General features: G+C 35.6%; 6 protein-coding genes and 1 non-coding gene across 7 annotated transcripts; 4 read left to right on the top strand and 3 right to left on the bottom strand.

Annotated features, from left to right (window-relative positions):
* The first annotated feature begins 2561 nt into the window (after positions 1 to 2561).
* HYPBUDRAFT_152233 (proteinase B) lies at positions 2562 to 4505 on the top strand. Its single transcript, XM_020220908.1, has one exon. The coding sequence runs from the start codon at positions 2689 to 2691 to the stop codon at positions 4348 to 4350; it is 1662 nt and encodes a 553-aa protein (XP_020078074.1). The 5' UTR covers positions 2562 to 2688; the 3' UTR covers positions 4351 to 4505.
* Positions 4506 to 4943: 438 nt separating this feature from the next.
* On the top strand, positions 4944 to 5726 carry RAD6 (E2 ubiquitin-conjugating protein). The gene has a single exon (XM_020222714.1). The coding sequence runs from the start codon at positions 5117 to 5119 to the stop codon at positions 5606 to 5608; it is 492 nt and encodes a 163-aa protein (XP_020078073.1). The 5' UTR covers positions 4944 to 5116; the 3' UTR covers positions 5609 to 5726.
* Positions 5727 to 5736: 10 nt separating this feature from the next.
* HYPBUDRAFT_5068 (uncharacterized protein) lies at positions 5737 to 6621 on the bottom strand (the record flags this gene model as incomplete). Its single annotated transcript, XM_020223479.1, has 1 exon — positions 5737 to 6621. The coding sequence occupies one exon, from the start codon at positions 6619 to 6621 to the stop codon at positions 5737 to 5739; it is 885 nt and encodes a 294-aa protein (XP_020078072.1).
* A 930-nt stretch (positions 6622 to 7551) lies between these two features.
* On the top strand, positions 7552 to 7624 carry HYPBUDRAFT_t57. Its single transcript has one exon. It is a non-coding gene; the product is annotated as a tRNA-Lys (tRNA).
* A 121-nt stretch (positions 7625 to 7745) lies between these two features.
* HYPBUDRAFT_152231 (uncharacterized protein) lies at positions 7746 to 9454 on the bottom strand. The gene has a single exon (XM_020220907.1). It carries the CDS (start codon positions 9400 to 9402, stop codon positions 7756 to 7758), a length of 1647 nt encoding a protein of 548 aa, XP_020078071.1. The 5' UTR covers positions 9403 to 9454; the 3' UTR covers positions 7746 to 7755.
* A 1196-nt stretch (positions 9455 to 10650) lies between these two features.
* On the bottom strand, positions 10651 to 13302 carry HYPBUDRAFT_147522 (uncharacterized protein; the record flags this gene model as incomplete). Its single annotated transcript, XM_020220062.1, has 1 exon — positions 10651 to 13302. The coding sequence occupies one exon, from the start codon at positions 13300 to 13302 to the stop codon at positions 10651 to 10653; it is 2652 nt and encodes an 883-aa protein (XP_020078070.1).
* Positions 13303 to 14352: 1050 nt separating this feature from the next.
* HYPBUDRAFT_152229 (alpha-ketoacid dehydrogenase kinase family protein) lies at positions 14353 to 15889 on the top strand. Its single transcript, XM_020220906.1, has one exon. It carries the CDS (start codon positions 14385 to 14387, stop codon positions 15846 to 15848), a length of 1464 nt encoding a protein of 487 aa, XP_020078069.1. The 5' UTR covers positions 14353 to 14384; the 3' UTR covers positions 15849 to 15889.
* Positions 15890 to 15937: the final 48 nt, after the last annotated feature.

Raw genomic sequence — 15937 nt, 5'->3', positions numbered from 1 at the left:
TTTAAATCATTTTTTCAAGTCGCTTTTAAAAGACGATTGCCACAAAATATCTTACTTTATAATAAACCAAAGTAATGATGACGACTGATAATAATGTTATACCGCTTGGTGAGTTCAAGATCAGTACTGGGTCAACTTTGGCGAGCCATTCCGACAAGTCCATTCTACCAGCTTCAATATTATCGAGTATATTAGAATTTCCGCAATTCAAGAACGATTCATTACCTCATCCATTAATATTTGAATTATCAAAAGGTGGGAAGAAAACCATAATAGGAGTTAAAGAATTTACATCACCGGACGATTCTGTTATAGTTCCCCAATCCATATATGAAAAACTTGAAAATAATGATGAATTGGTGAGTATTAAATTGATTAATAATTTACCAAATGCAACATTTTTAAAATTGAAACCATTACAATTCTACCCACAAATAAATAACTGGAAATATTATTTGGAAAGTCATTTACCTTTGCTATATACGACATTGGCTAAAGGAGAAACATTGACCATTGAATCGGACAATAATCAATATGAATTATTGATTGAAGACAGTAATGAGTCGATTGTTAATATAATTGATACTGATGTAATACTTGATATAGTACCATTGAATGATATAATGGCATCTCAGCAAATCGAATACGATAAGAATTTGAATTATCTTGAGAACATTAATGAAATAGCGGTTGGGGTACATAAGTTAACTAATTTAAAGTCTATGGATAAATCAATGGTTCCAATAATTTACAAAATTGATCTAACTAAAATCAATAAGAGGTATTTGAAATTTGACATTTTCAATGAGAATTTGAATGAATTGGGTAAAGGTGATTATAGTTCGATATTTAATACTGATTTAATCATTGGTTATGATAAATTAATTAATTTAGAAAATTTTCGATTTGAAACTATGTCTAGTGATTTTGATATACAAGAACAAGTTAAAAAGGACTCTAAATGGGTTAAAACAATCATGATTGATATACAAAATGATGATATTCAAAATAATTTACTGAAGAAATTTAATAACGATGACGAAAATGCCGGATTCCTTTATATATTACCATTCAATTGGGAATTCTCCAATGATGTTACACTTACCATTAATGAATTAAGCGAAGTACCCACTCCAGCACTGCAAACAGATGGGCCGAACGTTGATCAAATCATATGCTCAAATTGTAAATCCCTTATATCCAAAACAAAACAACCGACCCATGAAGCATTTTGTTACCGACATAATAAACGATGTGAGTGTAATGAGGTTTTCTTGGATAAAATCCCTTCGAACCACTGGCATTGTGAATACTGTGACATTGAGAAATTCCACGGTAGCTCGTCATTATTAAAATTCAAACACGATAAATTATACCATTCGTCGTATACTTGTTGTAACCAAGAGTTTGCTAATTATTTTGAGTTGGTCAATCATAAATCAACTACTTGTCCGTTCAAATTACACGAATGTCAATTCTGTCACTTGATCCTACCTCAAGAACAAGCTGATTTTCAGGATAATTTTGCTAATTTAAGTCATCATGAGAATAACTGTGGTAATAAAACAACCGAATGTTTCCAATGCAATAAGATCTTGAAAAGAAAAGATTTAACCAAACATTTGAAAATTCACCAATTGGATAAAATTGAAAATACTAAGAACGTTTCAACCTTCTCTCAGAAATGCACTAATGAAAACTGCATTCACTTGATTGAATCAATGACAAACGATTTGGGACTATGCGACTATTGTTATGGGTCCATCTATTCGAATCAACTAGATCCCAACAACATCAAACTACAGAACCGTTTGGAGAGAAAATACATTCTACAATTAAGCAAAGGCTGTGGATTCATCTGGTGTGAAAACATCGAATGTTCCACCGGCTCAAAGAACTTGGGCCAATCCCAGGAACGCCCGTTCAAACAGTTGATAACCCATGTCCACAAAAACTTACTCTCCCGTATCTCCCGACCTTTGCTCCCGCTCAACAAGTCCCATGCTCCTGATCCCAATGGAAATAAGTTCTGGTTCTGTGTTAATGAAAGTATAACCAATAAAAAGAAAATGGTTGCTAAATTGTTATTGGAACATGTCTACGAAGAAATAGTCCTCTATAAAGCAGTCAACGAGGTTCCAACTAGTGACGAGTCTCTCGTCAGGCTGTGGTTGGTGGAAAACATTGCTTAATGCAACGAATACTGCCTAATACAATAATCTAATCACTAGTCAATGGCTAGTCCCTAGTGTAGGTTGCAATTTGCAATCCTTGTAAAACGAAACCACCCGTACATCCTCGCCGCCATCCCTCGCTCGCTCGCTCGTCCGTCACACGACCGCAGTATCTACCCACTGAGAGCTTAACAAAGGGGTTACCCTGTGCTGGTCCCATCCCTCGGAAATGCTTTTTAGTGAGTGATAAGATAAAAAAAGAAAGTAGCGGGGGGCAGACCAGCAGGATATAAAGTATTCCCTTATCGCCACTGTTTTTTCGAATACCTTTTTCTTTTCTCTTTTTTTTTATCAATCAATCTATATTTTCTATCCTGGTTTATCAATTGACTTGCTCTAGGATATTAAAATATAGATAATCAGTTTACTCGTTCTTTCCCACGCATAGAATTATCTACTTATAAGGGTTATAGACCATTTTTTTTGCCCTTTTTATCTATATATAAAGTTTAGTATGTTATTATCAAAATCCGTTGCTCTTTCTATCTTGGCCACTTTAGGGGTCAATGCATTGGTTATTCCATCCGTTGGTGATGTTGTCGATGTCTTTGCTGCTGAAGGTAAGCAACTTGTTGCCGCCGATAAGAATGGCGAAGGTAAAGATGTGGCTTCTGCAGCTTCTGCAAAAGAAATGGATGTTAAATTGGTTGACGAAAAGAAACAAAGTACTCTTTTCTCTACTGAAGCGGTTAGGGAAATCATTCCACATAAATATATCATTGTGTTGAAGAATGATTTAACCGCCGAACAAATTCAATACCATCAAGAATGGGTTGCTTTACAGCACGTTAACTCTTTGGCTTCCATTCAAGATGATCCTTCTCATTCGTTCTTTACTGCCACCAAAGAGTTGAACCCCACCTCTTCTTCTGTTGACGTTGGTGGTATTGTGGATTCTTTCAGTATCGAAAACTTGTTATCTGGTTACTCGGGTTACTTTTTGGAATCCACCATTGATATGATTCGTCGTAATCCTTTGGTTGCCTTTGTTGAAAAAGATTCTAAGGTTTATGCTTCTGAATTTGATACCCAAAAAGGTGCTCCTTGGGGGTTGGCTAGAGTTTCTCACAGACAACCTTTAAGTTTAAATTCTTTCAATCAATATCTTTATGATACTGAAGGTGGAGATGGTGTCACCTCTTATATCATTGATACCGGGGTCAACATTAATCATGAAGAATTTGGTGGTAGAGCTAAATGGGGTGCTACCATTCCTACTGGTGATAGTGACGTTGATGGTAATGGTCACGGGACTCATTGTGCTGGTACCATTGGTTCTAAAGCTTATGGGGTTGCCAAGAATGCTAACCTTGTGGCCGTCAAAGTCTTAAGATCAAATGGTTCTGGTTCCATGTCAGATGTTGTTAAAGGGGTTGAATTTGCCGCTAAAGCTCATCAAGCTGAAGCTAAAAAGGGTGCTAAAGGCTTCAAAGGTTCTACCGCTAATATGTCTCTTGGTGGTGGTAAATCTCCTGCTTTAGATTTGGCCGTTAATGCTGCCGTTAAAGCCGGTATTCACTTTGCTGTCGCTGCTGGTAATGAAAATCAAGATGCTTGTAATACCTCTCCTGCATCCGCCGAAAATGCTATCACTGTTGGGGCTTCAACCATTTCCGATGCTAGAGCTTATTTCTCCAATTACGGTAAATGTGTTGATATTTTTGCTCCTGGTTTGAATATCTTGTCTACCTATATTGGTTCTGATACTGCCACCGCTACTTTATCTGGTACTTCAATGGCTTCTCCTCATATCGCTGGTTTATTATCTTATTATCTTTCTTTACAACCAGGTGCTGACTCTGAATTCTTTGTCTCATCTAAAGGTGTTTCTCCAGAACAATTGAAGAAAAATTTGATTCACTATGCTACCAAAGACGCTTTATCGGATATCCCTGATGATACCGTCAACTTATTGGCCTTTAACGGTGCTGGTAAGAACTTGACTGAATTCTGGGGTGTCTCTGAACAAAGCATTTCTACTGAAAATAAACAACTGATTGATTTTACCAAATTAGAAAACAAAATCGAAGGATTGATTCATAAAGCTGAAGCTGATAGTGAAGGCTTTTTCAAAGATCTCGAAAACTTTGTTGAAGGGGTCTACAAATCCAATTAGGTTGATGATTTTTTACGATAGAGTATGCAATCCTGTTTCAGTTCTTGACATCACTTCTGAAGTCCACTACTTGAGTTGATCATAACTTCAAGTTGTCTTTTTGATATTTTGTTTCCCTTCTTTGGTTTATCTGTTTTTCTTTTTTACCTTTTTTAGGTTCTTTGTCTATTGTTTCTCATAAACATTTCAAATAAATCTTTAGTATACTCTTTGACTTGACTTCATTTGAAACTAGCCTACTAGAATACATATTATTCATTTTATTCAACGTAATGTGTAAATAACTACTATACTAATGTGACCTTAACCTGTTTTGTATACAGGAAACTCGGTGACTTACAGTGGCGATTCTAAAGTTTGGCATATACTAAGACATTTATAAAGAATTTGAACCCTTCTGATTCAAATTTTAATACCTTCATTCAATTCCCTCTTGCTTTTCTCCTATAAAGAGAGTTATAATCGTGTGATATTCTCATATATCATTAAAAACCCAGTTATTGTCAAAGCCTATCAAAAAAAAAAAACCGATTTCAAAGTTCGAGCGAAGGAAAAAACAAACGAAGCCGAACGAACTTCAAAGACCTTTTTAGGAGAATCTATAGTCCGAATCCTTGAAATTATTATATACAACTACCATACTACCCCATATTGCATTTCTATCATAGCATTGTTGTATTCAAAAATTAAGTGAAGTTATATTTTGTTTGCAAGAACAGTGTCTTTTTTTTCCAACCCTATAATATAGTCATAATCATTAATAATCATGTCAACACCAGCTAAAAGAAGACTTATGCGTGATTTCAAGCGTATGCAACAAGATGCCCCTAGTGGAGTATCAGCATCACCATTACCGGATAATGTCATGTCGTGGAATGCTGTTATCATAGGACCGGCTGATACTCCATTTGAAGATGGTACATTCAAATTAATTTTACAGTTTGATGAACAATATCCTAATAAACCACCAACAGTTAAATTCATAAGTAAGATGTTTCATCCAAATGTTTATGCAAGCGGTGAGTTATGTTTGGATATCTTACAAAATAGATGGTCTCCAACATATGATGTTTCGAGTATTCTTACTTCTATTCAATCTTTACTTAATGATCCAAATATCAGTTCTCCTGCTAATGTGGAGGCAGCCAATTTGTACAAAGACCATAGATCCCAATACATCAAAAGAGTGAGAGACACAGTGGAGACTAGTTGGAACGAAGATGACGATGAAGCAGATGACGATGAAGACGATGAATAAACAAATTGAATATGAGTACGTGAATCTTTGCAATTAGTTTAATACCATATATATATATGGATATATATTATATATTGAGTCTAGATAAACTGCACACTGTAGTCTTTTTATATACAAGGTTTTTAGAATTATTTTAACCATAAATAATACCATTTACGTTTTTGTTTAGCTTCGGCTTCTTTCTTTAATGCTTCTTCGGCTTCTTTTTCTCTTTCTTGCCTTAATTGTCTTTCCTTTTCATAAGGATCTTCAATAATAGTCTCGACTGGTTTCCCAGATTCACCAGTGTTTTTATCTCTAGCAATTGCAAGAATACTAATGAAGACTGTTAAATAAATGAAAAATTTAGTGATTCCATCCATTTTCTTCATATCAAACTGTTTTTCTCTTACTGGAGTTTCAGCCAATATAACTGGTTCTAGTTTTTTTATGATTGTTTTGGCGCTTGGATTGCTGGTTTTAATTTTCAGTGGTAAATGGAATGGTAAATCATAAGGTGGTTCATTAGTTTGCCAGTTTCTAAAATCCTCTCTTACTCCCCAATTCCCGTACGCAATATAGTAACCTAGCTTTTTATCTTGTACAGTAAGCTTATGCCACTTCTTATCGAACTTTTCTTGTAACTCCTTGAGCACCTGACCTTGGTGCAATAAGCTTAATGTACCAAATAATGATGGATCTTCAAAGATTGGCTTAGTATCAATTGGTTGTGTTGCTTCATCGGGTGCTGACGAAAACATAGTACCGATATCCTTAATGGATTGTAATGCTAATTGAGCAGCTTGTGCTTTCTTTTCTTCCTCGCTTAGCTCTTTTTCTTCGGGTTGGCCATCATCCTTCTTTAATGTTTCATTTTTGTTCTTCTCTTCAGCTTTCTGATCAGTTATGTTAGAGGTTGAGGGTTTCGAAAAATTTGAAGTGGAATACCTTAACACCCTCGATCTGTTCGGTATCACTGCTCTTGAGGGTCTTAATGAATGGGCCAATATTCTTTTTGTTATTATACTCGACATACTATCCTTGGTACCTTCAGCTAGCTGACTTGATTCACTCTTCGAGATTTTCAACGTTTCCTTTTTTCTGTGATTTTTTTTTCAACTCTCAGAAAAGAAAGTCCTGCACCTCTAGATAATTGATGCAAAATTAGCAAGTTGCAATTCAAATACTTACTTTGAATTGAGTTTTCAACTAGCTAAGGGTATTCTTTTATGGATTTTGCATTTAACTTTATACTTATTATTTTGAGTGAATGTTACTAAAAAATGCAATTGGTGCTAAAGGAGAGGGAACTCTTGCGAGTAAAACCGGTACATAATTTCGAGTGATATTCGAAGATCATCCAAAGCTTAAAGATCTTTTAATTCATTCTATGCCTTGTTGCTCTTTGAACAGCTTTCATGTCGTCTTATAAAATGGTTGAATTTTATTGAAATTATAAACACCTAGGAGTTCCTTATCATAGAAAGAAATGTATATATGTGGTTACCATTCATGATAATATTGAATTCTAGCGTAAATGTTTATTGGCTTATGGAGCCTTACAGTTTTCTAGTTTAGTGTAAAGGAAAGTTAAGAGATATTCCTGAAAAACCTCAATTATTTGTAAATTTTTACAAAAATACATTTTTCACAGACTCTTATAATAGAGTCCTTATTAAGCCACCAAAATTCAAACATTCCATTCATTCTACTATATTTCAAGATAGTCTGGTTGGTGTTTGTTTACTCAAGTGTTCAAAAATTTCATTTTTTTTTGAAGCAGTTAGCTGAGCCATCCAAACAGCCAGGACCTGTTTTAATAATGAGTACACAATAAAGCCCTCTAATATACTAAAAGTATTTAAATTAAGAAGTTTTCTAAATTTTTTTAAATTTACGTTAAATAATGCTTTATGAAAAATACGAATGGATAGTTGACCACCTTGTGTTTTTCGATATAAAAAGCCTGGTTAGCTCAATGGCTAGAGCGTGTGACTTTTAATCACAAGGTTGCGGGTTCGACCCCCGCATCGGGCTTTCTTTTTTTGCAACTTTTTTCTGTTATCAGTATCATTTGAGTCTCTCGAATGCTTCATAAGGTTTTCTATATCGGAGAAAAGCATAAATCAAGTATATACGAATATAATATTAAATTAAAGTCTATACAATTACATTATACGGTTCATTAGTCTTCCAACAGCGATCATTGGAGCACAAATAGCTTGCACCGTCAAGCACAAAGCATTAATCAATTTTGTAATTTCATAAAACATCCAAATGAAAACCACTAATTCAACAATAAGGATAAACGTTTGCAAATGCGGGAAATTTTCACCTATGACATCTATAGGTGCAAATACAATTTTCATGTACGGAATGCTTTTGATCATCGAGTTAATATTTGAAATCATTTCTTTTGGGGAGCCAGTCGAATTGATAAGATTTTTAGCTTTTGATGCAGCTGATGATTCTGTCTTCATTCGAGTCTTGGATCCTAAGGATCTCAGGGACTTCAGGGATCTCAGAGACTTCATGGATTTCAAAGACTTTACCGATGGTGATTTGAGGGATTTAGACGATATACTTCTCGAGTCAATCTCCATCGAGTTACTGGACGTAGGTGGTGAACGATCGAAAGATGCTGTTACAGGATTATAGTATAAAGCAGAGGCATCATCGTCGTCACTTACCTCAACTTCAATTTCCAGCATGGAGTCTATATTAAAGTCTTGTCCATAAAAGGAATTATGTGATGACTTCTTAGAGCCTCCTAATTCATCGTTCGCAGCAGCTTCAGCAGCAGCATTCGCAAGTAATGCATCCGCTTCACGTCTTTTTTCATACTCTAATTGAGATAAGTCACCAGTAAATAAGGCAGAAGCAGGCTGATTCCAATTGGATACAACAGCTTTATAATTCTTCTTAAGTCCAGTTAAATTCAATTTTGAAGCATTTTTCTTCTTGTTTTTATTTTTTTTCTTATCTTTGATTGAAGCAGCTTTAGCAGCTTCCTTAGGAGTTTGTGCAACTTGGGGCTGAGAATCATTATTTTTCGCCTTTGGTTTAAAAGCGTCTTCCTCTATATCACTATAATCACTAGTAAAATAGTCTTCGTCATCCTCTTTCACTTTCGGTGTTTCTTTTTCATAAACAAGCCAAGATAAAATATAATTCCAAAGAGGGTTGAAAGCAGGATCGGGACCTAGACCAGACTTCGGTTTCTCCTTAGGTCTTTCTTCATCATCAGACGAAAATATTTCATCATCTGAAGTATTATCATCACCATCATCGATGGCATCAAGTTTATTAAGTTTCTTAGATTGTTGAGGAGATCGTTTAGGGGAACCTGGAGCTTCAGGTGAATGTTCAACAACTTCTTCAGAGTCATCTTGAGAGTTTCTGGGGCGATTTAAATTTTTATTCTTGTGATAGTTATTAATATAATCTTGACCTAACTCCTTTTTCATAGTTTTTATTTTCTTCCTCCATAATTTTTTGAAATTATTATTTTTTTTCATATCTTGTTTAGTTTCATCAGGTAAATAGGCAAAAAGTGCTTCATTATCAGAATCATCACTTGAACCATCAGCAAAAACATCAGTAGCTTCGGCTCGAGTTTTCTCTTCCTTCGATTTTTTAGCTTTATCTTCTTGTTCTCTTTTCTTTGCTCTCGCTTCCCGTTGTTTTTCCTTTTCAGCATAATAGTCATAATCATTATAACTATTTTGTTTTAATTTAGATTGAAAGCTTTTAAAAGCAGATTTAAACTTCTGTTCTTTGACATCTTCTTCTGGCTGTTGAAAGACCAAGTCCATTGGATTAAATCGATCAACGTTTTCATTCTTATCTTGAAATACTTCTTTAAAAGTCTTATGCGTATACATTTTTGGTTTGAAAGGCGATTCTTCATACTTTTTCTTTTCTAAAACATAATAGTCACTATAATCATATTTTTTCTTTCCAGAGTTCAAATTTTTAAGATTCTTATCACTATTTTTATCATCACCATAATCGTAATAAAATGAAGAATAATCATCCTCTTCAGTCTCATCAGAGGAATAGTCATTGATGAAGGCATCTTCGTTATATTGTTTCCTAGCTGATTTCCCATGTATAATATCAGGCTGTTTCCTTTTTTGTCTTTCAAAGCGTCTTTTACGTCGCTCTAATTGTTTTTGTATTTCTGCATCCCTATGTCGATTTTGAATTATATTTAGTTGAGCAGGTGTGATCTCTTGTTGTAAATCATCGGGCTTACTCAAAGTATCTGAATAATCATCATCGATTGCATCTCTTTTTGAGTTTGTGATTCTCGATATTGGTGAAAGGTTAAAGCTTGATTTAGGCTTTGACTTAGGCGTCGACTGCACCGATGATTTTGCTGATGGGATAGCAGTACTCGATTGTGACTTCGGCGCAGGAGTACCAGGCCGGCTTCGATGAGACGCTTTTGAAGGTGGAACCAAATGATCAGCTGACTCGGAACTATATACAATTCCTGATCTAGGGGTGTTCATTTGGGAAGTTGACTTCACAGCAGGTGAATTAGGGGTGCTCTTTTGATTTGAATTTGATGTTTGTGGGATCATTAAATGCTCTTTCTTATCGCTGGTATGAGTATGGTTGACTTTGGGAGTAGATGGTGGTTTTCCAGCATCCTGGGCTTTGATATTGTGATTTTTCTCATTTTTATTAAGAGAAGAGCTCGATTGTTGACGAGGAATTGTGTTGTTATCGTAACCAGTTTGCGAAGGTTTAGGTTTGATTCGGTACTGATCTAAGTACTGTGTAGTATAATACCCGCGACTGGTAACGTTCATTGTGACCAGACCGTTCAAGGGTGTGTTGCTTAAGGTTGATGATTGAATAGACTGTGATAAGAGAGTAGCTACAATATAACGATGCTTCGAAATCATCAATTCTATACAAAGATGCTGATCAGAAACGGAGATCTTTCACCATAATAAGTGGCTGGCTTTGAGGTTCTTTGTTCCAGTGATGGAGTGTGCAAGGTCAAAAGATCCATACACCAAACGTTTTTCGCAGCAAAAATAGCTGAAAGATTACTTCTTTCTTCTTGTCAAACCAGGCATTTTCATTCTAAGCTTGCCCTTCCTTAGAGGTTTTAGCTGGGCGGAGTTGTCTGTTGTTGGTGGGGGAACAGGAGCAGGTGCGGGAACAGGAACAGCTTTTGGTCTAGCAAATAAGTTGTCATCAACGTCGCTGTAATCGCTTGTATAGTAATCGTCATCATCTTCAACTGGTTTCGGGGCCGGTTTGGGAGCAACATATGACTTTATGTATCTGTATAGAGGCTGAAGCAACGTAGTGGCAGATGTTGGGGCTGGATCATTCAATTTTCGCGCAGGCCTTGGTGGTTCGACTGTTTTTACTTTATTTTCTGGCTTATGCTGTTCTGCTTTTTGACCAGAGTTTGGATCCTTCTGACTTGGAGTTTTTGGTTCTGCTTCTTTAGGTGTTTCTGGCCGATACTCTTTTTCAATCATATTTGAATTTTGAACACCGTTAGTGATTAATTTTTTCCCCATGCTTGTTCGATAATGCCTAACATAATCCTGTCCTAGCTCTTTTTTCATAGTTTGAACCTTGCTTTTAAAAGATTTCTTAAAGCTTTTACTTCTTTTCAATTGGTTCTCATTATTATCTAGTTCTTGGTTAAATAAAATCTCGTTATCAGAATTTTCGCTAGCAGCTGAAGCAAATATATTTGAATTTACAGATGGAACGATTAAAGAATTTCTTTTAGCTCTTGCCTCTTCCTTTGCTTTTCTCTTTTCCAATTTCTCTTTGGCTCTTGCTTCGCGTTTTATCGTCTTCAATTCGGCTTTCATTTTAAGGTTAGCTTTTCTATCAGCCAACTTTGACTCATATATTGCTTTTTTTGTCTTTCGAAGCTCTCTGTCTCTTTTTGATTTTGCAATACGAGATTTTGATCTTCGAATTTTAGCTTGTTCTCTGGATTCCCTTTCGATATCCTTAGAGTTATATGACTTTTGAAAAACTCTTTCACCGCCATCATCCCAACTAAAATTGTCTTCGTTTGCACATCTCAATCTTTCTTCAATCTCCAACTCTCTGGCCTGTTGTTCTTTGTCAGCATTTTCCTCCTGTAAGTTTCGTGAAACTTCCTCTCTTTCAACGTCATTACTCGCTTTTTGAATATCATTAGAATTACCAACAATGTGAGGGCTTCGCAACTCGATAGATAGCTTGGACTCGGCTCTTTCAACTGAAAGCTTTTCGGCAGCTTGAAGTTCTCTTTGTCTTTCTGCTTCCTCAATATCCAGTTCTATTTGATTCATCTTTTCTTCCTCTGCTTCTAGTTGAAGTAAATACTGTCTATGTTCTTCAGCATCAATTTCATTCTGTGCTTCCAATGCTTTAACTTTTGCTTCTTCTGTGCTTTTCCCTTTATTATCAATTGTAAAAGCAGCAGATTCAGCATCCATCTGTTTTTCTCGTTCAATTTCAATTGAATTTTTTGTCTCAGCATCTTTGATATCCTTTTCTTTTTGAAGCTCAAGCTCTTTGTTTTCATCTTTCTGTTTTTCTAAATTTTTGACTCGTTCAAGTTCCTCAAGAGTGGCTTTTAGAGACTTCTGTTGGCGTTCAAGATTCAGTAAAATATTTTTGATCTTTTTCAACTCTCGGTCTCTTCGTGGAGTTGACTTTACAGACTGGTTATCTATTCCTTGTGATAATGACCCATGTGACTTCTTTTTTTTCAATTCTTTTGCTAATACTTCAAGTAAATAAGCTAAAATATCACAGTCAGAAGGAGTAATATTTCTCTTCAAATCCTCTTTTTGTTTAATTTTATCAATCGCCTTTCGTAAATACATAACTAGTTCATCATCGTAGTCGTTCATAGGTGTTGGTGAAGCCTGGATAGACTCGGGTATTCTATATCTAGTTGGACTATTCTTTTCGTTAGACAGTCTCTCTTCTGATAAGATTTTATTTTCATTTCGAGAAGTATCAAGAGCAACCTTTATTGGATCACGGTTTTTGGTGTCAATTTGAGGTTCTTTGAGGGTTGGGAATTGGCTTTGTTGAATTAAGTGAGGTGGTTTAGAATGGGACTTTCTATGCCAATAATCGTAATAATAGGTAAAATAATCTGAAGCTGTGGTCTGTCTGGTCAAGATTGATTCATTGTCATCTTGAGCCGAAGCTGGAGACACTACGAGGTATGGCTTCCTTGGAGTTAAAGGTTCCACAGCCTTAGGCTTAGATGTTGGAGTTGGGGCCCTTGGTGATTTGCACGGCTCGGGTGATGGTGGTGATTCAGATTCTGGTAAAAACTCTGGAACGTTGTTATTTTCATCATTCAATTGATGCAAAATCCGGGAAGGTGATTTATTATGAGGGATTGCTTCCACTGGGTAGCTTGTCTCAGTAGGAATGTAAACTTCCGGTTCTATTTGCTTCTTTAAAATATTTTGCAATTGCTTTGGGGTTAGTTCCTGAGCTAAATCTTCAGGATATTCCAAGAGATCATGATAATCGTGTCCAGAAAGATCATAGTTCTCTTTATCAGAAATAATCCTATTATAAGAAGCAGGGTATAACGTTTTTGTAGGAGTGGGTTCAGACAGGCTTGTTATGGAAGTTTCAGCATAGCTTTTTCGAGACGTCAGACCAGATGAAAATAACTTGTCAGAGTCTGAAGGTGAATGATAGTACGAAAACATATTTATGAGTAGATTGTTTTCTTTTCTCTTGTTTGATTCGACCCCCAATCAGACATCAGCATTTTGACATTGGATATTCGTTGTATTTGAATCATTTCTTCCCTTGTACTAAATCTTCTCAAAAATATGGCATTTCTGCTGGAATACAAGTACAGACTTGGGAATGTCATTTGACATAATCAACAAGGAGTATGTTGCACGCGTAACCATTTTGTGATTTCGATATCACTAAAACAATTCCCATTGAGGAATTAGTGTTTATAATACATTGGAGAGCAGCGACTAAAACCTAGCGCACAGTCAACGTACGAAGCAAAGCGATTGGTGAATTTGTAAAGGTGCTCAATTCAACGCAAAGGAAATTGTTCGATTAGCCAGCCTAAGATATTCAGGGATTCTTTGTCATTATTAATAGATCAAAGAATATAATACATTTCCACCATATGAGAATCACTCAATGAATAGAGTGTATCCCTGTAGCTCCTCTGCATCTATCCTTGATTTAGATTAGTTGTTGTGTCAACAATACAAAGTAATGAAGCTATTTTTGCCTTCTAGTATCTCGCTTCAAATTGATCATTCATCTCAACCCAACAGAAGGCAACCTTATACATGACAACGGTTGGGTCCCGGGAAATGAAGATCCAGCCATGCTTATCATTTTCACGCCTTTTAATTTTTTTCAGCCTGATTCAAAACATCATTGTCAAGATCTTACTATTTTGAACTGACGACAATCTTCAACCCCCCTTTCAATATGTAGAATGTACCTATACAATCATCTTGATTTTCATTACTGGTCAATGTCAAATGGACATCATTTACCCCATTTCCACAGTTTCAAACAGGTCGATCCTCCCTGAATCAGACCTCTTTTGACGATACTGTCATGATAGTTCTAAAAAAAACAAAACAAAAGAATAATCAAATACAAAATGATTGCAAAATTTTAAAACCCGTACACCAAAAATACTTTCAAATTTTTGCACGACTTTACCGAAGAATGAATCATAAGATTTCAGTAGATATATCTGTCTAACCAAATTTCGAGTTAAAGAAGATTATATTCCAAGTGTATTATTATGTTTAGACCTAGCCGGAAAGTGGCTTCCAGGAGCTTTATAACGACACCAAGTTTTCATTATAAGCTGCCCATAACTAACCATTCTTATATTGACGATGACTTCTTATCTTTGGTTAATAAGCAACAAATTGCTACCCACTTGGGAGAATTAGGGCCATACCCATCATACTCTAGTATCTTGACACCACAGCACTTTTATCAAAATGAGGTGTTAATGCAATACCTGCAGAAATCGGCACACCCGGTGTCTTTACGTCAATTAGCTGGTTATGGTAAGACTTTAAATAAACAAAAGATTTTGGCTCTGGCAAACTTTGTTAGATTAGAATTACCTATTCGATTGGCATTAAGAATAAGAGATTTACAAACATTACCGTTTGGTGTTGTTAATAACTTTCATTTGGCACAAATATATGAAAGTTACTATCATCTGTTTAACGCATTTCGTAAAATTCCAACTATCAAGACACTAGAAGATAATGATAAGTTTTGCCAAACGTTATCAGCTTTATTAGATGACCATGTTTTCAATTTGTCGCATTTGATGATGGGAGCATTAGAGGTTTCTATTTTGACGAATTTACCCCAGGAAGATTTAGATCATTTCATGAGTTCTATGTTGAGATCAAGAATTAGTCGCCGTGTTATCGTAGAAGAGCATTTATCATTAACGGAAAACTACAAGACAGGACCTGCTTCTCCTAAACCTCCGCATTATATTGGGGAGATTTTCTACCAATGTAATGCCGTTGAACATTTCAATATTGTTGCTGGTTTAGTGAAGAATTCGATGACCCATATTTTCCCTAATAAAGAAAACATGCCCGACTTAGAGATCGAAGGTGACTTGGATACAAGCTTCCCATTTATGGTTCCTCACTTGCATTATTTATTTGGTGAAATATTGAGAAATTCTTTCGAAGCAACTATCAAAGAGCATGGTAACAATACCTCTAAAAAACTTCCGCCAATAAAAATTACAATCATAAATTCTAGCCGTGAAGTTACCTTCAGAATATCTGACCAAGGTGGGGGTATTAATCATAATAAACTAGCACACATTTGGTCATTTGGTAAATCCCCAGAGTTGGCACGAAATAGTTTATCTAGCTTTCATCGTATTCCAGGACTTCAATTATACTCTAACTTGAAGGTGACCGCATCGGGCTCCTCCATAGTATCTTCTGAAAACCACCCAAGTAAAGACATTTTCGAAGCTACAAATATTGGTGATATCAATCAACAAAGGCTGATAAAAACCAAAAAATCAACTTTAGAAAAATTAATTACTCGTCCTTATGAATACAAATTGGGTTTGGGTTTGCCAATGTGTAAAGTTTATGCAGATTACTGGAATGGTGATTTACTGATGAACTCTCTCGAAGGGTTTGGTAGTGATACTTGTTTGAAGTTGAGTAAATTAGGATACCATTCCAACGTTATCCGATTAGATAGAGCTTGATATTTTTTTGCAGCATATTTTATATACGATTTTATGTCTCGTTTATTACAGATTTCCAATGATTCCTTTCTCTGTAGAATAAGCAAAAT

Source organism: Hyphopichia burtonii (genome assembly GCF_001661395.1).
Source record: "Hyphopichia burtonii NRRL Y-1933 unplaced genomic scaffold HYPBUscaffold_2, whole genome shotgun sequence".
In the NCBI taxonomy this organism is placed as follows: Eukaryota; Fungi; Ascomycota; class Pichiomycetes; order Serinales; family Debaryomycetaceae; genus Hyphopichia; species Hyphopichia burtonii.
The sequence above is the reverse complement of the archived record's forward strand: the minus strand, read 5'-3'. Positions and strand labels throughout refer to the sequence as shown.